At 41.4% G+C, this 18,423-nt stretch overlaps 1 protein-coding gene across 2 annotated transcripts; it reads right to left on the minus strand.

Annotated features, from left to right (window-relative positions):
• Positions 1-63: 63 nt before the first annotated feature.
• On the minus strand, positions 64-17,870 carry LOC136444537 (patched domain-containing protein 3-like). 2 transcript variants are annotated; one of them, XM_066442134.1, is made up of 21 exons: positions 17,551-17,870; positions 14,192-14,438; positions 13,851-13,921; positions 13,192-13,311; positions 12,573-12,714; positions 12,206-12,303; positions 11,427-11,547; positions 10,645-10,768; positions 10,118-10,290; positions 9,673-9,789; positions 9,374-9,508; positions 8,761-8,898; positions 8,351-8,390; positions 7,588-7,743; positions 7,139-7,266; positions 6,621-6,773; positions 6,092-6,217; positions 5,151-5,295; positions 4,586-4,707; positions 3,953-4,138; positions 64-2,171 (listed from the first exon to the last, which is right to left on the minus strand). In XM_066442134.1, exons 1-21 carry the CDS (start codon positions 17,661-17,663, stop codon positions 1,950-1,952), a joined length of 2,877 nt encoding a protein of 958 aa, XP_066298231.1. In that variant the 5' UTR covers positions 17,664-17,870; the 3' UTR covers positions 64-1,949. The 2 variants fall into 2 exon arrangements, with proteins under 2 accessions (XP_066298231.1, XP_066298232.1); XM_066442135.1 differs by lacking the exon at positions 64-2,171 and adding an exon at positions 3,160-3,373.
• Between the last annotated feature and the right edge of the window lie 553 nt (positions 17,871-18,423).

The raw sequence follows: 18,423 nt of genomic DNA on the forward strand, positions 1-18,423 counted from the left end.
GATTAAAGGCAGTGTGATTATGACAGATCTTGTGCTAATACTATTCACGCAAACAATATACTATACACATGGACATCTGTTTATTTTGTACATTGTAAGTTGGTATGTCTCACATTTACTGCAATTGTACATTGTAAGTTAGAATGCCCCACATTTAATGTAACAGTCGTTGACCAATGAAATACAATATATCAAATACGTCGTATATGTCTTAGCGACTTTTAAGAAAATTTAATGAATGCCACAGAAAACACTTATACAAAGAAAATGTACATAAAAATTGGAATGTAATTTTAAGAAACCCTCTATCGGTTCATTCAAAAAAAATAATCTTTCTCGAGTACCAACATCTGTGGCACTGCAAATCACAGAGCATGATTGTGAACTGGTCTTAATTTATCTGACTGATTATTTCTAATCCTTGATAAAGGCATATCAATACAGCAGAAATATGAAATTCACTGCATATCACATAGTGGTTTAAACGAGTTTCTATATCATACATTTTGGTAGCGTGATTATACACTTTTAAGTGTCTACACATTTAAAATGCATCTATGTATGCATTCAGAAATCAGTGAATAGAAAGAAGGTTAACTATTAGATAATCTTCGTGCAGATCTTAGTCATAACATGTTATACACAATACACCACATGAGTCTCAACATTTACAAATTAAAGCAACCTCTTAGAATATAAATACACCAAAATACAAACTCTGTTTCTGTACATATTATACAATACAAGTTTAGCAGCAAGGAACCGGCAACAACAAAACAAATGAATGAACTCACTGAGTATTTTATAAGTACATGTAGTTGTTTGATAGTTAGGCGGCAGAAAGTAGTGCATTTCGCCATCATATCAGATGGACGAATCTTAAGTTCTTTATATCAAAAAATGTACAGAGTGTTGAAAAATTACTGGTCTATAATGACGGCTTCGAGGTATCAGTATTGTCAGTATAATCTATATTAAGATACCTATAATCTACGCATTTCAGGCTCTTTAAAAGTCCTGAAACGTTAAATTTTGTATATGCTGGGCTCAGCCCAAGCCCGAAATGTTTTTCTTCGTGGCTTACAATGTCATCCTTTTACAAATAGTCTTCCTTCATACCCTGGATATCCGGATAAATTAGTATACGCTTCTTTTCCCTGCTACTGCAACGATTTAAAGTAGATATTATCCGTGTCTATCAGTTTTTAGATTGTCTTTGTTCCTGAGTGTATTTTCATATGCGTTAAGTCAAGTGTACGTTGGGCTGCGGTTGACTACAAGCAAATGAATCTTTTCTGCAAAATTTTGAACATAAATGGCAAGAAAGATGGCTGTTATACAACAAAACGATACAAAACAATATCTTACATCACTGACCAAAAGTAGTGGATACTACTTGAAACGTCTGACCGTTTCCAAGACCATATCCAGTTGCCTGAGTAGCTGCTATTTTGCGTATCTTATTTCCTGGATGTCTAACCTTCATCGACGTAAATATCTTACAGGCACTGTTAACATAAAAAGTATTTTAAACTCGCTTCATAAATAAACTGTTACAAGGTTGATACAAGCTAGATTTTTACAGTTCTGAAAGCGTACAGAAACCTTGAAAATTCTGATCCCTATTTACCACTAGCATCCTAACCAGAACCAGCACGTCTCCCTCGAATTGGTGCCGCTGGAGAAGACGGATGCCCAAAGTGTGTGGGTCTCAGATTCGCAACCCGTCATCCACCCTAAATAAATCCACGCGAAGGCTACCGTGTCAACCCTCCTCACTCCGATGTAGGAACTGACACGGTCACCATACTCGATTTGGATATCTGTATTTATATCTGTACTATGTATCTGTACTTAGTATCTCAGTATTCTGTACTATGTATCTGAATACGTATAAAGATTATACAAGTGGTCGCCATATTTACCACTAGTCAGCAATTAATAGCTTATTAGTTGCTGACTTGTGGGATCTGTCCACGCGATCCCCATTGGATGGCAGCCTCTCCGTGACCATGTACGGAGTTGGCGGACCCAAGGCCGGTCCTGATTGGTGAACCAGGCGGGGCGTCATAGTCTGGCGGAGGGATATCCGGGGGGTAGTCAGGCTGTGACGTCACTCTGGGGTCGAAGTCTGCCGGTTTTACAAACTCAGACATCACCGTGCTTACGTCCTATCGACAGAAAATGCATTAGTTAGAGTGAGACAAATGTGAGCTCCTTGCAAACTTCTAACGTTTGTCCAACAATAACAGGACAATGCTGATATAAGTCCTGTTACAACTGGTACTGTACTTTCATTGCTAGAATCAGCATCAATTTCAACATGTAAGAGAAATTAAATGATCACAATTTAAGGTATTAATAGATTGTGGTACCAGTTGATATCATCATAAGCTAAACTTCATCTTTGATATTGGGAAAATCCACCTGAGTTCTATTTGTTGGTCCTAATGTTTGAATTGGTCTTACTTACTAACGAAATGCAATTAGTTGTTGACAGTTCGTTTACTGATAACAACAACTGCCTACTTAGTTCAGTATAGATGGTTTACAATTCAAAATATGAACATTCAGGTTAGTAAAACATTGTCATATAAAGCACAAGGTAATTAATGATACATGAAATAAAGGTTGAATGATCAACTAAGTAACGTGGCTTATAAAAGCAACTATAAGCATGTGTGCTTATAGGCATGTGTGCTGAAATGAATGCGTTTGTCGCTAGGGGGGACGAAATGTCAGGAGTAACAACATTTGAACATAAACTACGTCTCCGAGGCAGAATTAAGTTACAATTAAGCAATCCAACTATCTAATCGTAAACCCTTGGTTCTAAGGGATATATACTATTGAGGGTGGGAAAGAGGAATTAGCAAGATGCCAGCAAGGTCTAGAATTAGTATCTACTGCTGAAGTACGTTTTAGAGTTATGGTTCTACTGTGCTGTGTGTACCTGTTACTCTCCAAGCAGAGGAGCGGTTCCGTCTGGTTTTTGACGTGTTTTTAGGCGTTTTTGTCGGGCTTTCTATTTTGTCATGTTATCTTTATGTCGCCAACTCATACATAAACAAAACGTGACAAAATAGAAAGCTCGACAAAAACGCCTAAAACACGTCAAAACCAACCGAACCAACTCCTCTGCTTGGAGAGTAGGTATCTGTAGCATTGTTTGAGCTACCGAAGTGGTGCAGAACCTCACCGTTTTTACCTGATAAAAAGTGTGCTTTAAAACTTTCACGACTCGGAGTAAAAAGTGTCAGCACAAGTCAGAAGAGTACCGGCCATGTAAAGCCCGGTAGTCTTTGCTCAAGTCCAGGGATAGCAAGGAAGGAGCGACCATAAGCTCAAACAGGTCCAGAGCCGTCAGACCACGCTGGAAGTAACCATCACCCGACAGGGAGAGAAGGAATAAAAGAGAGAAGGAAGGGAGAAGGGAGATAGAAAATAATCATAATGTTATGATCAAAAATAGGTCAACACAATCAGCTGGTAATCCTTTCTACCAAAGAATCAGCTACAACGTATGATACAAAAGGTAAAATTCGCTGTCCGTTGAAGTTGTGATAAAATTGGAGTCTACCAAAGGAAGCCGATTTATTTCCGTTTTTTTTGCTGTTTCTTATTTTCATTGAGATCATAAACATTAGGTACAGTGGAAAAGAGGTGACACACTCTAGTCTACAAAATATATTTTAACACCACAACTTAACATAAAGTCTAACATAAATGCAAATCCCTAGATAAATACTAAGTGAAGACCAAATAGAAAAACATGCAGTGCTAACAGAAGTAAAACAATGCACAGAAAGATAGGAAATTTCAAAAGCACAAATCCGGCCCCCACCCTCATTTCGTCCATTTCTTTCATCAATTTCCGACAAACTCCGAGGACTAAGAAGCTAAATGCATGGCCTTAATTTTGGTTCGTATAAACTTCATCTTAGACACCTACCCCGTTCATCTCCAGACTTGGGTTCTCGAAACCTTTAGACCGAGCCTTCTCGATGTACTCGGTATCGGGCTGCTCCTCGTCCCGTGCCTCGGCGGTGACGTACGGACCCGGGCCCAGCCAGCTCAGTATGACCGGGAGGAACACCAGTCCGTGCAGACACCCGAACACAACCACCAGGAAAAACACCTGGAAGGGGAAGAAAGTAGGCAATCTGGTTACAAAGCTGACAAAAATACTAAGAAGACACGTACGCTTACTGTTAATATGTCCCTAGTTGACCTAGCCATATGCTCATTTTTTTCGAATCAAGAAGCCATTTCTTCGAAGTTCTTTTGTTCGAATCAGGAAGTTCTTTTGTTCGAATCAGGAAGATCTTCTGTTCGATTCAAGAAGATCTTTTGTTCGAATCATGAAGATCTTTTGCATGTTCGAATCAGGAAGATCGTTTGTTCGAATCAGGAAGGTATTTTGGTCAAGTCAGGAAGATCGACTTGAGATTTTGTATGGGTGTAACTTTTTAACTGTTGTTTGGTTCTTTTTATGTCTGTTTGTATGCCTAGTAACATATCAAAGCGTAACATGCTGTACTTCCAGTATATGGTGCAAGTTAGTAGCAACGTATGTCTATCTTACCTTGAAAAAAGTGATGAAGACGTAAGAGTTGGATGTGGCCAGCAGCACGAAGGCCAGGAAGGTGCTGAAGCCTCCGTTGAAGACTGCCGGCCCCATGTTGCCTAGAGCTACATGAGCTCGGTCTGAAAAAAGTATATTGATCAGAGCATGTCACTCAGTATAAATACATCATTTTGTGGTATAACATTTTGTCACGTTGATGAGTACAGAGGGTTGTTAGCTATTTCTGTGGTCTTAACCTGGCAAATAAACACGCAGATTCTATCCTAAGACATACTTGGTAAGGGCCATATAGTACTTCTCAGGCGTATAACGTTAGATAACAGTATGGGCATCGTTCAGACCTTACGTAGCTTTCACTTACAAACTTCAGGAACAGAACAGGCTTCGCAATATAACAAACCATCAATCCTGGCTATGAAATATAACATTAAATTAACAAGGCATGGACAGCTGACGCATGGTTAAAGGCATCTCCTTCCAGGATGTTTTCTTTTTTTTGTGATACAGCACCTAAACAGACAAACAAACAAACAAACCAAGACATAGAACAGACGACCCTTACCCTGTCTGGTGCCGCTGATAGTGAGGAATGTGTGACAGATGTGCGCGGCGTAGTCCACAGCCAGACCGATGGCGAGGATCATGATGTTGGTGGTCACCGTGTCGATGGTCAGGCCCCAGTGGTGCATCATGCCACCCACGTCCACCTATAAAGAGATTACGATTTCCACGTTAGAAACATACTTACGCCACAGGAGATGATAAAATATTTTTTGCCAACATTCGACACACACGTTCAATACGTTAGAGTGTGTGTATGTAAACGCAAAGCCCCTTTTAAAAGCGCGCTCGAATGTTGGTGGCAATGACACAACACATTTTGCAGTCCACGGAAATGTTAACTCAATGGTTTGTTGGTCCGTATGAAACCCTTACTGTTCAAGGCCACACCGGTTTGTTTCCCATGGTGTTATCGTCAGAAGGCCGATCAGTAGGTCCACTTAAGCCTAGAGAGGATTTAATCAGGCTAGTTAGGAATCGCCTTCTGTGGTACTATAGTAAATGAGCAATTCCAGCTTTTGGATAACAAGGTCGTGGATTGTCGGTTTTGTGAAATTCCATTTGGTTCAGAGTTATAATTGCAGAAGGGACGTTAAGCCACATGCCAATGGATCTGGAGAGAGACATAACTCGGAATACACCAGGAAGTCATGGAATCTGTACCAATGTGATATTTTGTCTGACACTTACATACTCCCTCATTGAAAAGCGTTTGAGTGTCTCATGAATAACGAAAGTACAAGAGACATGAGTGATAGCTCCAAAAAACTAGTCCACTGTAGTCATACTCACCAAAGTACAAAAAAGCTATGCTGTACCATTCAACTTCCTTCCCTTCCATCCCTGAAGATTAATATTTCACATTCATACATACTACGTATACGCTGCTTTCTGAGTAGCTTCTTACTACAAAAAATCTCCCGTGCAATGTTGGATACTCACCAGTGTGAGGACGACACACAGCAGAACCCACAGACTGCCCAGGATGTCGGCCAGCAGCAGCAGCGTGATGACGAACACTGCCGCCATAGCGATGCCCAGGTTACGGTACAACTCATTCTTGATCACCTGGTGTCAACGCAAGGCAGACAGAGTTAGACTTTGGGATGACAGCAAATTGTTGAAAATCAGCCATTATATTAGAAGAGATTGAATTCAGAACAATCTTCTCGACTTCGGAGGAAGCGATGTACTAAATATATAAGCGTCTAATCGTCAGTCTACCGTCTGCTTAAGATTTACAATAAATAATTCAAAGTTGATTATCATTAATTATAGTAGAGCTGCGGTCAGACGAGTTACAAACTGAGACAAAGTCTTACTGGAAAACGACCATCATCATGATAAGGAGGCGTCATAACTCTTATGGTTATCATAAGAGGCACATGAAGAGTAGCAGACCGTCTTGAGCTAATAGATGAAAGAAGATTTATACAAATAAAACAACAACAATAACAACAAATAAACAAACCTTGTTGGTCTCCCAGCCATTGAACTGCCTGGCGTAAGGGAAGGCGTCTCCGGAGAAGGCGACCGAGTCCGTCACGGCGACCAGACTGTCCATGGCCAGGATCTCCTCACTGGAGTCTCGCAGCGTCTTGTACGTGCCGCGGATTCTTGACGCCTTGAGGGTAAGGATGGAGATTATGTCAAGATGATATTCTGTTATTTTTCCACAAAGTAAAGGATGTTACTGTATTCAATGCCCCCTTTTCCCAATGCTTCGACCTAAATTAAATCTGTGTAACCCATGACTTAACAATTAAAATATGATATAATGCAAAATGTAACTAAAAAGACAAGTAGAGTCAGAATCCTGTGAAAGATGATGAAATAGATAATTTGCATCTTTATGTTAACATGCATCAATCTGAATCAATCAACAGATCTAGCCAAGTGGTTTTCTTCTGGCCATATATGGCGTGCTCTCGCATTAGACTTGAGGTGTTTAGGGGTGGAGTCCATATACTCAATGCTATATTTCCTTACGATAATGGTGACCGGAGAAGTGGTGGAGTTGAGCTGAACATCTCCGGAGTGGCTCCGCCCGGTCGCGTCTGTCGTCAGGAACTCCACGATCCACTGGTAGAACGTGGTGCTATCGGTGGCGTGTCCGTCTGTGAAAGGTAGATATGCAAACATAAGTCTTCCTTTCGAAAACAGAGGATCCTTTAATCATTTAAATGTCTTAGTTACCATCTTGTCATAACGAATAGTGCAAATTATCTGCAATGAATTGCTGAATCAATGCAGCTACGCAAAACGTCTGGCCGCTTACAAAATCTATTCTTGAGTAACATTTGTATTGTGCATCCCAATTTCTGAATATGTAACTTTCATAGATGTAGTTGCTAAATCAGATTATGTTCAACAATGCAAAGGACATAGAATTAACAGATCTAGCTAAAAGCCCGTGACATTACTGCAAATTCCCATACCTGACCCAAGCAGGGTAGAATTCTTGGTGGAGTTTACCCAAGTTTTGTAGTCCTCAAACCAGCTGGTCACGGTGCCGTCGGTGACGTAGCTGTCGTCCTCGAACCTCTGGTACAAAGTGTGGAGTTTTACCCTCTCACCATAGTAGTCTATGTCGCCTGAAATATGTCCAGATGTACAGTTTCATGGATAGAAAGCCACAGATAGATACATTCATATGTGCGTGGATGGCGTTCAGCACCGAGGAAAGACGTGTTGGCAGTGTGTGAATGGCGTTCAACACTAAGGTGAGCCGTGTTTTGATTGTGTGTGTGGATGGTGTTCAGCACCAAGGACAGGCGTGTTTGATTGTGTATGGATGGTGTTCAGCACCAAGGACAGACATGTTTGATTGTGTATGGATGGTGTTCAGCACCAAGAACATACATGTTTGATTGTGTATGAATGGTGTTCGAACCAAGGAAAGGTGTTTTGACTGTGTATGGATGGTGTTCAGCACCAAGGACAGGCATTTTAAACTGAGTTTATGGCGTTCAGCACCAAGTGTGTGTCTCCCCCTCTGTCTGTCACTGTGTGTGCGTATGTGAAATATGTTCAGCACCAAGGACAGGTCTGTTAACTTGTATACGTTTTGATGTGCTTATGTAGCCAACCAAATTTTCTAAGCACTCCTGGCAACTACGGAAGAGGGCGATATCTCTATAGATATTATAAATATCATTAAAATGAAAATTTTTGAAACATTTCAAACAAGAATCAACCTACCAGCGTAAATGTCCACTTCATACCCGTCATCAGGAAAGTACTGCAAAAGATATCGAAGCAGATTTTATTTTCAAAGTTACATAGAAAATATATCGCGTACATTCACTTAGATCCTTAAGATATTTAATTCAGGGCTGAAAGATTAATTGCATAAAACTGCATCAATGGGATATGATAGTTCTGAAGACTTAAAAGTTAAAATGCTTTTAATATCTTTCGATGTATAGATGGTGCCCATCTCCGTCTTTATAGCCCTGTGGCGACACAGGCCACTACAGCAGGGGGTTAGTCCGAAACTTCGATACTCTTTCTCATAAGTACCGGGTGCTAAAAAGAAAAAGCAGAATACCTCCTGTATGCAAAAACACTCTATCACCTTAAGCATTGCACGGGTAGTTTTGGGTACGTACCGTCTCAGTTTTGAGCAGGTACTGTTTGAGGTAGGAGTCGTCAGGCAGGAACCACGTGGAGTCGAAGTTCTGCCTCAGGTTGACCATGCCCCAGATGCTGACTCCCAGGAGGGCGGACACCACAATAAGGGTCACGATCTGGGGATTAAAGTAACGGAACAAAGGCTCGACATTCATGTTTGCGAATAGTTGCACCTGGACGTCATTTCCGTCGACATTCGAACGTGTTCGAAGAACCTGCGTGTAGAACATTCGAGTGTTGCGTGTTGGAACGCGTTCGAATGTTCCTGGAAATAGATGTACCTATCACAGTGACGCAATCAGTTTCTGTGGATTCTGTGGTACACGGGAATAGGTTTGGTGCACAGCATAAAGTATAATGTCAGCAAAACCTAACAAATAAACCTTACTGCTCCTCTTCAGAGCTTAGATCTGAAAGCCGTATGGATGTGTGCAAAAAAACGTTGGCACAGTTTTACATATTGATAAGTTTCGCTCTATGAATGAAAAGAAATACAAGTCCGATGTGGTTTAAAACAACGGTGCCAGTGTATTTTGGTTGTTTTTACTTCTTCGTATGAAAGTGGGTCCAAATCTTGTTCGTTAAACACACCTTGCCAGGGATGGTCAGCAGACCGGGGGCGTAGATCTTTTGAAAGAAAAGTTGCAGACGATCTTTCTGCGAACATTCTGTCGGTCGGTAGTCAGGCTTGTGTTTGTAACAGCAGCAGCATGCGTTTCGCCGTCCCTGGAAAAAGTACGCAACAAACATGCAATTCATAACATGAAGGAAAACTGCATAACGCTTTTCTTAACATAAAAAAACATTTAAGCGGAAGATAATTATACATTCAGAAAAACTTTAGTACTTATAGTTTTTTTCATGTACTATCAAACGGAAAATGTTCTTACCTCCCAGCGCTGAAAATCGAGGCACATGACGGCGAAGAACATGGTGCAGGAGTACACGAACACCAGGAAAATACTGACGGCCGCGTAGATACAGAACGACTGCAGGGCTGGAAGGATCTGTGCGATAGGACATTGGAACATCTTAATAGATACATCATTCCAACTTTAAATTGTACACGTATCTACATTAGATGAGTCCACACTTTCACTGACCCCAAAACCTTCTTGCGTCACAGTGGGACACACGTCATTTTCGTCAACATCCGAATGTGTTCGAAGAACCTGCGTGCAGAACATTCGAACGCATCGAACGAACGTCTAGCGTGTTAGAACGAATCCGAATGTTCGTGGAAATGACGTACCTCTCCCAGTGACGCAAGCTGTGCTACTCGTCGTTTAATGACGTATTTTCTAAGCATATCACGCATTTGAAAGTGGTGCCTACCGTGGAGGCCCCGACGCCGAAGGCCACCACGTCCGTCAGGGAGGTGACGGTGATGGAGACGCCGGCGTGTTTCAGCGCCAGCGCCGCCTGCTCGTGTCGGTCCCGCTTCCTGTCCGCCGGGGAGAGGTTGTTCCAGGCACTCACAACCACGAACATGTCGTCAACACCGATTCCTGGAAGACAATGGAAACTGACATGTTTATAACCAGCATAACTCAAGAAAGCAATAAGAAAGTGGGACCAGCTGCCGGGCCAAAATTCAGACATTTAAGCAACGTCAGAGGGTTTCAATCCAAGGCTGGGTTCGCAGCCACCATGGAATAATCCCCCAGACCCCCTCAGTTTTACCGCATCGGTAGACGGTACGAGGAGAAGATACGAAGAAGTAAAAGAAGACGAAGAACCCATGGATTTTCTTCAAATTTAGTATGTGCTATAGGCCTAATCTAACAAAAGAATACCTGTGACTCTTCATCCTCTAGTTGTACTGATCAAAGACACATAGACAATGATTCAAAGACACCTACCCAGGATGAGGAAGGGCAGTATGGAGTGGACCGGTCCGTACGCGGCGCCGGCGGCAGAACAGATCCCCATGGACCCGATGATGGCCAACCCCACGCACAGCACGCCCATCAGCGACACGTAGATCTGAAAGTACATTGGGTGTTTACAGTCACGTGACTATGACGTAATATGGACCCCCGCCATGTTGGTTGGTTAAAGACACATGCTGAGATAAACGTTCATAGCACATTTACTGACCCTCCATTTTTTCATCGTGGAAGGAGATGATGTAGATTCATTCTAGCTCTAGGTAGAAGGCTATCTTAGAAGAAGAAAATGACTATTCAACGAAATTTCACAATGGAAAGGCAACTTAACAATAGAGGTTGGTACAATACAGTACAGTAAAACGTATACTTTACTTGCGAGTTGACATGTCCGGTCGAGGCTTGTCATCTATGTACTATACGCTTTATACTATATGCAATTACATTTTGCTCAACGCAGTTGGCAGTTGAACTTGAGTTCGGTCGAGGCTTGTCATCTATGTACTATACGCTTTATACTATATGCAATTACATTTTGCTCAACGCAGTTGGCAGTTGAACTTGAGTTTACATTGACGTGATTATGACGTACACCATGTTTATTTCATCATCTTTGTACTAAATACATTAAGCACAATTATTATTACCTTTTGCTCTATGCAGTTGAACTTGAGTTTTAATTTACGTGATTGTGATATCCATCATGTTTATTTCATCATCTTTCTACTGAGAACGGTAAGCACAATCATTCTTACCTTTTGCTCGATGCAGTTGAACTTGCCCAGCACCATGGCGACGTAGCCGATGATGAGTGCGTACCCGGCAGACAGCAGTGTCAGGTCGCTCTGGATGGCTCCTCCTCCTTCGTCTCCGAAACTGGGGGTGGAAGAAAAGAGGGATTTATTTTTTTGCACAATCTTTATTCAGCAGAATAAAATAACATAGCCAAAGACAACAAGAAAATATAATAACATAAGAAAACCCAAACACTGACTTTGGGTACACATGCTACCTGGTGAATGCATTTGTAAGATCCCCCCATTTTCAACAGGGAGTTTGCATAAACGTGACTTTGACGTCCGCCATGTTGGCGATTTAAAGAATTGTGTTACGTTATTACAAGAGAAGGTCTTTGATTGTACCCTTAGCACATGATATAGATTATAACAGAATATAACAGTTACTTCTTTTTACATTGGCAGCATCAAATTATCAACACTGTCAACTCTGAACTGAAAACACCTCTGAAGAAGGGGCACATGGCCACTGTGACCTCTTCTTGGTGGTCTCTTATGATATAATTTTCTCATGCATAATTGCCCCCTCCATCTATTCTGATCATTTTCTAGAATTCCAGTGAGCAGTCAGTTAAGACAGGTTTGACTCTCCAACTTCCAAACTTTGTCTTATGTGTTTTGAAAGAATAAGGCCAGTTACAAAAGAAATAGACACCTACAAGGCGTGCTTATTGATACGAAAGCAAGAATATATTCATACATGAGGAAAATGTTGTGTTTTAAATGTCTTTCACTACCTTCTTGTGGCGAAGGGCGTCACCGTGACCCCATCTGACCTCTCCTCCTGGGCGACTTCCAGCCATCCCTTCTCCCATTCGTTCCTGATCTCATCAACCTGTGACGTAGGACGATCATGTGACTGTGACGTAACTCAACGTCCGCCATATTGGTAGGCATTTGGTACAAGTAGATCAAACACTTTGAAATGCAAAGTTTTGCCTCTATCTTTACATTAACTTTGTCCTGCTGCCTTTGGCCACAGGTATATGGTTAAAAAGCATCAGACAATGAATAATTCCTTTCTAAAAATCTCAATCAATAAAGTAACGACTAGGCATGAGATAAGTTTTGTCTTCCACTAAACATTAAAAATCGTAACCTTACCCTTTCCCCTTGCCGTTCGACGCTCTGGTCCTTGACAGCATACAACATAGTTGTGGCCTTGGCGCCGGAGAATTGACCCCCGGAGTCCCGCTGGATCTCCCCGAGCACGGCCTCAACATCGTACGGTCGGAACGTCACGGGACTAGAATGCATTCAAGGGGTTTGATAATGAGTTCAGTTTAATATGGAATCGTGTTCTATAGCAAACGTTTGTTTCACCCGTTTCTTTTCTTGTCTTTTCTTTAAAAGAATTGACACGGAAAGGAGAGATGAAAAGTGTAAGATGGTGGCATCGTATCTTTAAAAGAATAGGAAAGAAAGATATGAAGTTATACTACACCATATTGTATAAGATAGATTGATTAGCCTGGTAGAATGTTATTTTATGATGTACCAGTGGATGCCATACTTTGTACCTTGTACAATTGTTGTGCAATTAAGTTATTATTATATATTCTTCAGTAGCTGTGAAGGACTTTTACTCATATATCGGGTGTGCTAACTGCTCTATGGCTTTGACTGTGTACATGTGTCCAGGTACCTTGGATCTGTTATGCAGTGTGATATGTGTTAATGAATTTCTGCCACTCAAAGATAGAACTGCTTATTTCCTATTTACCTGACGAGGTTGTTTTGGTTAACCTTGTCCAGTACGTCCTGTTGTGAGAGACCGTTGATGGTGGTCTCGTCAAAACTCCACAGCTCAAGGAGACTGCTGGACCAGCAGTTAGAGCCGAGTCTGGGACAGAGGGAAACGGCAAGCTTAATTGAATACTAGTACGAAATGCTTTTTAAAACTCTTGTCCTGCTGGCGTTATTATGCAATTTATTTCATCAATTTGATTACTTAATAAAGTCATTGGCCCTTGATTTTTTCTGCCTGCTGTGGCATAACTACTTCCGCATTCGGAGCGTTTTGCTGCGGTGTGATGCGTTCAGTTAGAAAATAACCCAACCCGTACCCGTACCCCCAACTATAGGGGTATCGCAGGACAAGGGTTAATTAGTGCTCCTTGATTAGTGCATTGAATTTTTGAACAGAGAATAGTAAAGACCTAACATGTCTTTTTAGTCATCTCTTTGTATGTGTATTGCTCTCGATGTATTGCGAGGGTTACCTAAGATATGTTAGAATATTTCCTCTTCTTGTAAGTTTGCAGTTACATGTATTCAATAATATTCTATTTTGTATCACACAATTACAGATATTGATGATTATGTCAATTACTGAAAGCATACAGTATTGTCAATATGTGTGTGAGTAAATGTTGTGCTTACTGGTAACATATGGATGTCCAGTTGGTCGCATCTGTTGACACGTTCTTTAACGATGTGTCTAAAGCGAGCATCTGGAGAAAAGGGAAGGAAATTTTACACATTTTAAGGAATCCATCTATGAGTTGACCATGGTGGCTGAAGAGTTATCAAAATACCAGTCAGGTGTTTGGTTATACTATTTCAAATGCTATCATAAGTCTGGGTAACATGAACTATTGCTGTTCCGGGCCATATTGGTTCCTTTCCGATGATTTGGAAGGTAACTAGGGGCGCGATTTAATCAGGATTTAAGCAGACTTTGATAACCTTATTTCAAACAAACAAACAAACAAACGTCTTACCGCTTGCAACACCGACGGCACCAGCACGTTATCGGCCTCGATCAGGACGAACTCGAAGCGGAACTTTGCCGGGAACTTCTCGTCGATCCACTCTTGGTGCACCAGCGCCTGTGAGCCGTACGGGATCCACAGCTTCTCCTGGCGACTCTCCTGGTAGAACTTCACCATTCCGGCACTCAGGGAGCCGCCGAGGAGCAGGGTCAGTAGGATGGTCAGCCACGGGTGCCCCGCCACCAGCTTACCGAGTCTGGGGATAGGAAGGAACAAGGTATAAAGATTACATCGATGAACTTGACCATCCCGGCACTCAGGGAGCCGCCGAGGAGCAGGGTCAGCAGGATGGTCAGCCACGGGTGCCCGGCCACCAGCTTACCGAGTCTGGGGATAGGAAGGAACAAGGTATAAACATTACATCGATGAACTTGACCATCCCGGCACTCAGGGAGCCGCCGAGGAGCAGGGTCAGCAGGATGGTCAGCCATTGGTGCCCGGCTACCAGCTTACCGAGTCTGGGGATAGGAAGCAGCAAGGTAAGTCGATGAAGGTTATACATCTAGGCGCCTTGCTTGCCTTGCAACATATGTTAACAAGGCAACGCTAATTTCATCCTACTGTATCATATGTCATAATACTATTGTACTGATTTGACTTCAACATTTATTTCATGTTGCTAAGTCAGTTGAGATGATTTACTAAGTTGATTTCTATGTTGATTTAAATCAATTGTTTCTTCTCCTGTATGATGTGAAAATTTGATTTCCATGTGTGCTTTTTGCTTCTGCATATTTAGAGAGTATCACACTACGAATAAGTCCACAAATGACATAACGTGTGTATTTTAAATAACCAGCCTCCATGTTGTATCTGAAATTCCAACTCCACTGGTAGCGTGGTAACCACAAATTAGAACCGAGGGACAATACATGATCAGGTATGAAAAGCTATAGCTGTGCTGCTCCGGAATTAAAAATGAATTATTAATAAGCAGTGTTCGTAAAAGGCTTGCAGTGTTTTGGTCAGCGTTTTGCGCTACAAAACGTTACATTGAAAATACTTGGACTGGAAATGATCCTCTTTTAGACTTTTCGTCTTGGTTTTTACTGATGGAAACGTGATTGTTTTTGTCACGTGTTACGAAATCGATCTTCCACCTGATATCGGTGACGTGGAAAACAGGTCAGCCATATCAATTACGTAAATTAAAATCGATACATCATACCATGTCTTCCATATAATGTATTTGGACATACACAAGCCTTATTGTATAACCCGCTCGTAAAATACTACTGACTTCTTTTTGTAATAATCTGCATGGAAAAGTATCTGAGCTATAAAAATCCATCTTGCAATAAAAAATGAAATTCTTCTTTTTGTAATAATCTTAATGGTAAAGTATCTGAGCTATGGAAATTTCATCTTGTAATAAAAGTGAAATTCTTACACACTGCAAATGATTGAAAACAGCCAGAAAACACACACTCCAAAATCGGATCAGGCTATGGGAAATCTAATACATGTAGCAAGGACTCTATAAATAATTACGAAAAGAAAAGCTACTGTTGGCCAAGGACATTATAACGTCCTTTTGTTGGCCAACCATTCACTACCAACGCGTTCGGTCGGATTTAAGTTTTACTTCTATAGTTGAGAAACCAAAACGTGGATGGAAATCCTGACTAGAACGATGTCTCAAATATCCCGTTTGAACGTTGGAAGACCCCTCAGCGTTTACGTACACCCATACATCTAGCGGAGGGGAACAGACAAACTTTATAATGAAAGGTATTTGAATAACAATAGACGCACGCACGGTTGCTCCGGGGTGACCGACCGCTCGGGCAATGGAATCTAGCTATGGATCACTAGAATACACGCGCGTGACTTGCTGTTTCTGAATACTATTAAACTATTACGGGAATATTCAAAGTAAAGAAGGAACGTCTCCCTACAAAAACGAAGGGATTGTGCGAATGATTTAATGACTATTATGTCTAATTCTAAAGAGGCTTTGTTTCGAACACTGTTGTAAAGATCCAATCTTGATCAACCATGCTATAACAGTATATTGCACACTGAAAATAGATTCCCCTTTTGCTTACCAAGATATAAGTAGCTTCGTGAATAGATTTGTCCAAATCTTACAGAAAGTATATAAGAGAACAAAGCAGTCATTACTTGTATGCAGAGATTGTCCTTATTTAGCCTTAACGATTATCTTACATCTCAAAATGATAATCAACGTTTATCCACTTTTTGTACTTAAATTACAACAGTTCTGCTAAGATTTTAATCGGGTCACGGTATTTGTTCATTCAGAAATGAACAATAAACTATGTCATTTCTTTAATAGTTGTCCAATATAGAAATGCCCTCAAAACTCAGTACTACCAGGAAATCGATTAACCCACATCCGTGCCATGATGACGTCTGTCCCACAATTAGATCGCCCCGGGCTCTCCAATTTCCAGCAACAAATGCCCGCCTCGTCTCGCATGGCAACGAACACCGCATTACCGCAGCTTTACCGGGTATAATACCTCATTACGTGTGCTGGTGGCACAACACTTGGCTGAAGAATAGTTATCTTTATCCTGAATATTTCCTACTAAGCTTTCATATGTTAAGATTGAAATTTTTGATACCGTACCGGGGCAACACATGTAGCATGCATGATCATGCATGGTCACAAGATTACAGGATATCTAGCTCATTACGTGTGTTGTTGGCACAACATGTACACCGTCTCCTAAGAAAATTATTTGTATCCTGAATACTATCTACTTAAAGCTTTTACATGTTAAGACTTCATATTTTTTACATGCAGGGCAACAGATACCATAACACGCATGGACACAAAATAACAGGATATTATAGCTCAACGTGTGTTGTTGGTGACACAACGCTTATATGATCAAGGACATTATAATGTCCTTGATATGATGGATAGTAGCCTTTCCCGAGTATTTTCTACGAAGCTTTCACATGTTGAGACTTCATATTTTTACCGTACCAGGGCAACAGACACCATACTAGCACATATTACCAAATTACAGGATATGATAGCTCATCACGTGTGTTGTTGGTGGCAACAAACTCGACAACAGAATTATAGATTTCTATCCTTTATGATTATGAAGTTTATCCTAAATGGTTTTCATAACGTATACATTACTATAAAATTCCACAGGTTGAATATATATCATGCATACATGTGGGTGGATTAACCCCCTGGGCCTTGATCTAAACAAGATGTCTTGTGCGATGCGTAATTATGCTCGCTAGTCTTATCAGGTAGTGCTATCTGCCTGGCACTGACAAGATAATACGTGGATCATTGTCTTAAAGCCATGTCTCCTTACCTGTAGAAGAAGCCTTCTAGCGCCGACACGAACACGTTGCTGCATCTCTTCATACAGTTCGGCCTCCGTGTGGCTTCCTGTTGGCGCGGATTGTCGCCTGGTTTGGCGGCCATTTGTTTTGGTTCTCCCGGCAAGCCGGTTTGTCAGATCCAGGTCAGATCGCGGCAAGTCGCGACAAAGGTCAATACACACCAATATAGCACAGGCAGGCTTCACAAATGTCACACAGCGCAGAATAATCAACAGCGGGAGAGAGATAATCTGGAAAGGGAGAGGGAAATCCGCAGCGTAAACATCAGATACTATCGGTCGATCGAGCCGGCGAGATGTAAATTAGAGTGCTGTTACGCAACCGTACAAAGGCGCTGATTGGCTGAGAGGCGGTTATGTAAGGATTCTTTTATTCTTAGTGTGACACCTGACCCGGGGGCGGGGTCACGGCATTCTGGGCAGGGGGCCGGGCGCATGTACACACAACGTGACGGCTAGACGATATCACTTTCTATCGTGCATTCACTGACAGTGCTTCTCCATTCTTTACTGTGTATCTTGTTGCATTTGTTCAGGGATGGCTAATTACATCCATGAAATGTCATGGAGGTTGTTTGTGTGTCTGTTGGTGAACAAGATAACTCAAGAACGGCTGGATGGATTGGGTTTATCGTTGGTGTGTTGGTAGGGTATGACAAAAACTGAAAATGATTAGGGTTTTTTTTGGGGGGGGGGGCTCTGCAATATAAGTATTCATACGAATTTTACGGAATACATACGAATTGTGCGGAATTCATACATTCCACTACTGAGAAACATACGAATTATACAGAATTCAAATGATCCACTAGTAAGAAAGTTTAACATAGTATCAAAAATTTA

The sequence above is a fragment of the Branchiostoma lanceolatum genome, chromosome 11, assembly GCF_035083965.1.
Source record: "Branchiostoma lanceolatum isolate klBraLanc5 chromosome 11, klBraLanc5.hap2, whole genome shotgun sequence".
Classification (NCBI taxonomy): Eukaryota; Metazoa; Chordata; class Leptocardii; order Amphioxiformes; family Branchiostomatidae; genus Branchiostoma; species Branchiostoma lanceolatum.

Coding starts and splice junctions, on each gene's coding strand:
- LOC136444537 (XM_066442134.1), bottom strand. CDS start 17,663: ATGGCCGCCAAACCAGGCGACAATCCGCGCCAACAGGAAGCCACACGG. Junction 9,509..9,672: donor TCGATTTTCAGCGCTGGGAG/GTAAGAACATTT, acceptor TACTTTTTCCAG/GGACGGCGAAACGCATGCTG. Junction 4,708..5,150: donor TATCAGCGGCACCAGACAGG/GTAAGGGTCGTC, acceptor TACTTTTTTCAG/ACCGAGCTCATGTAGCTCTA.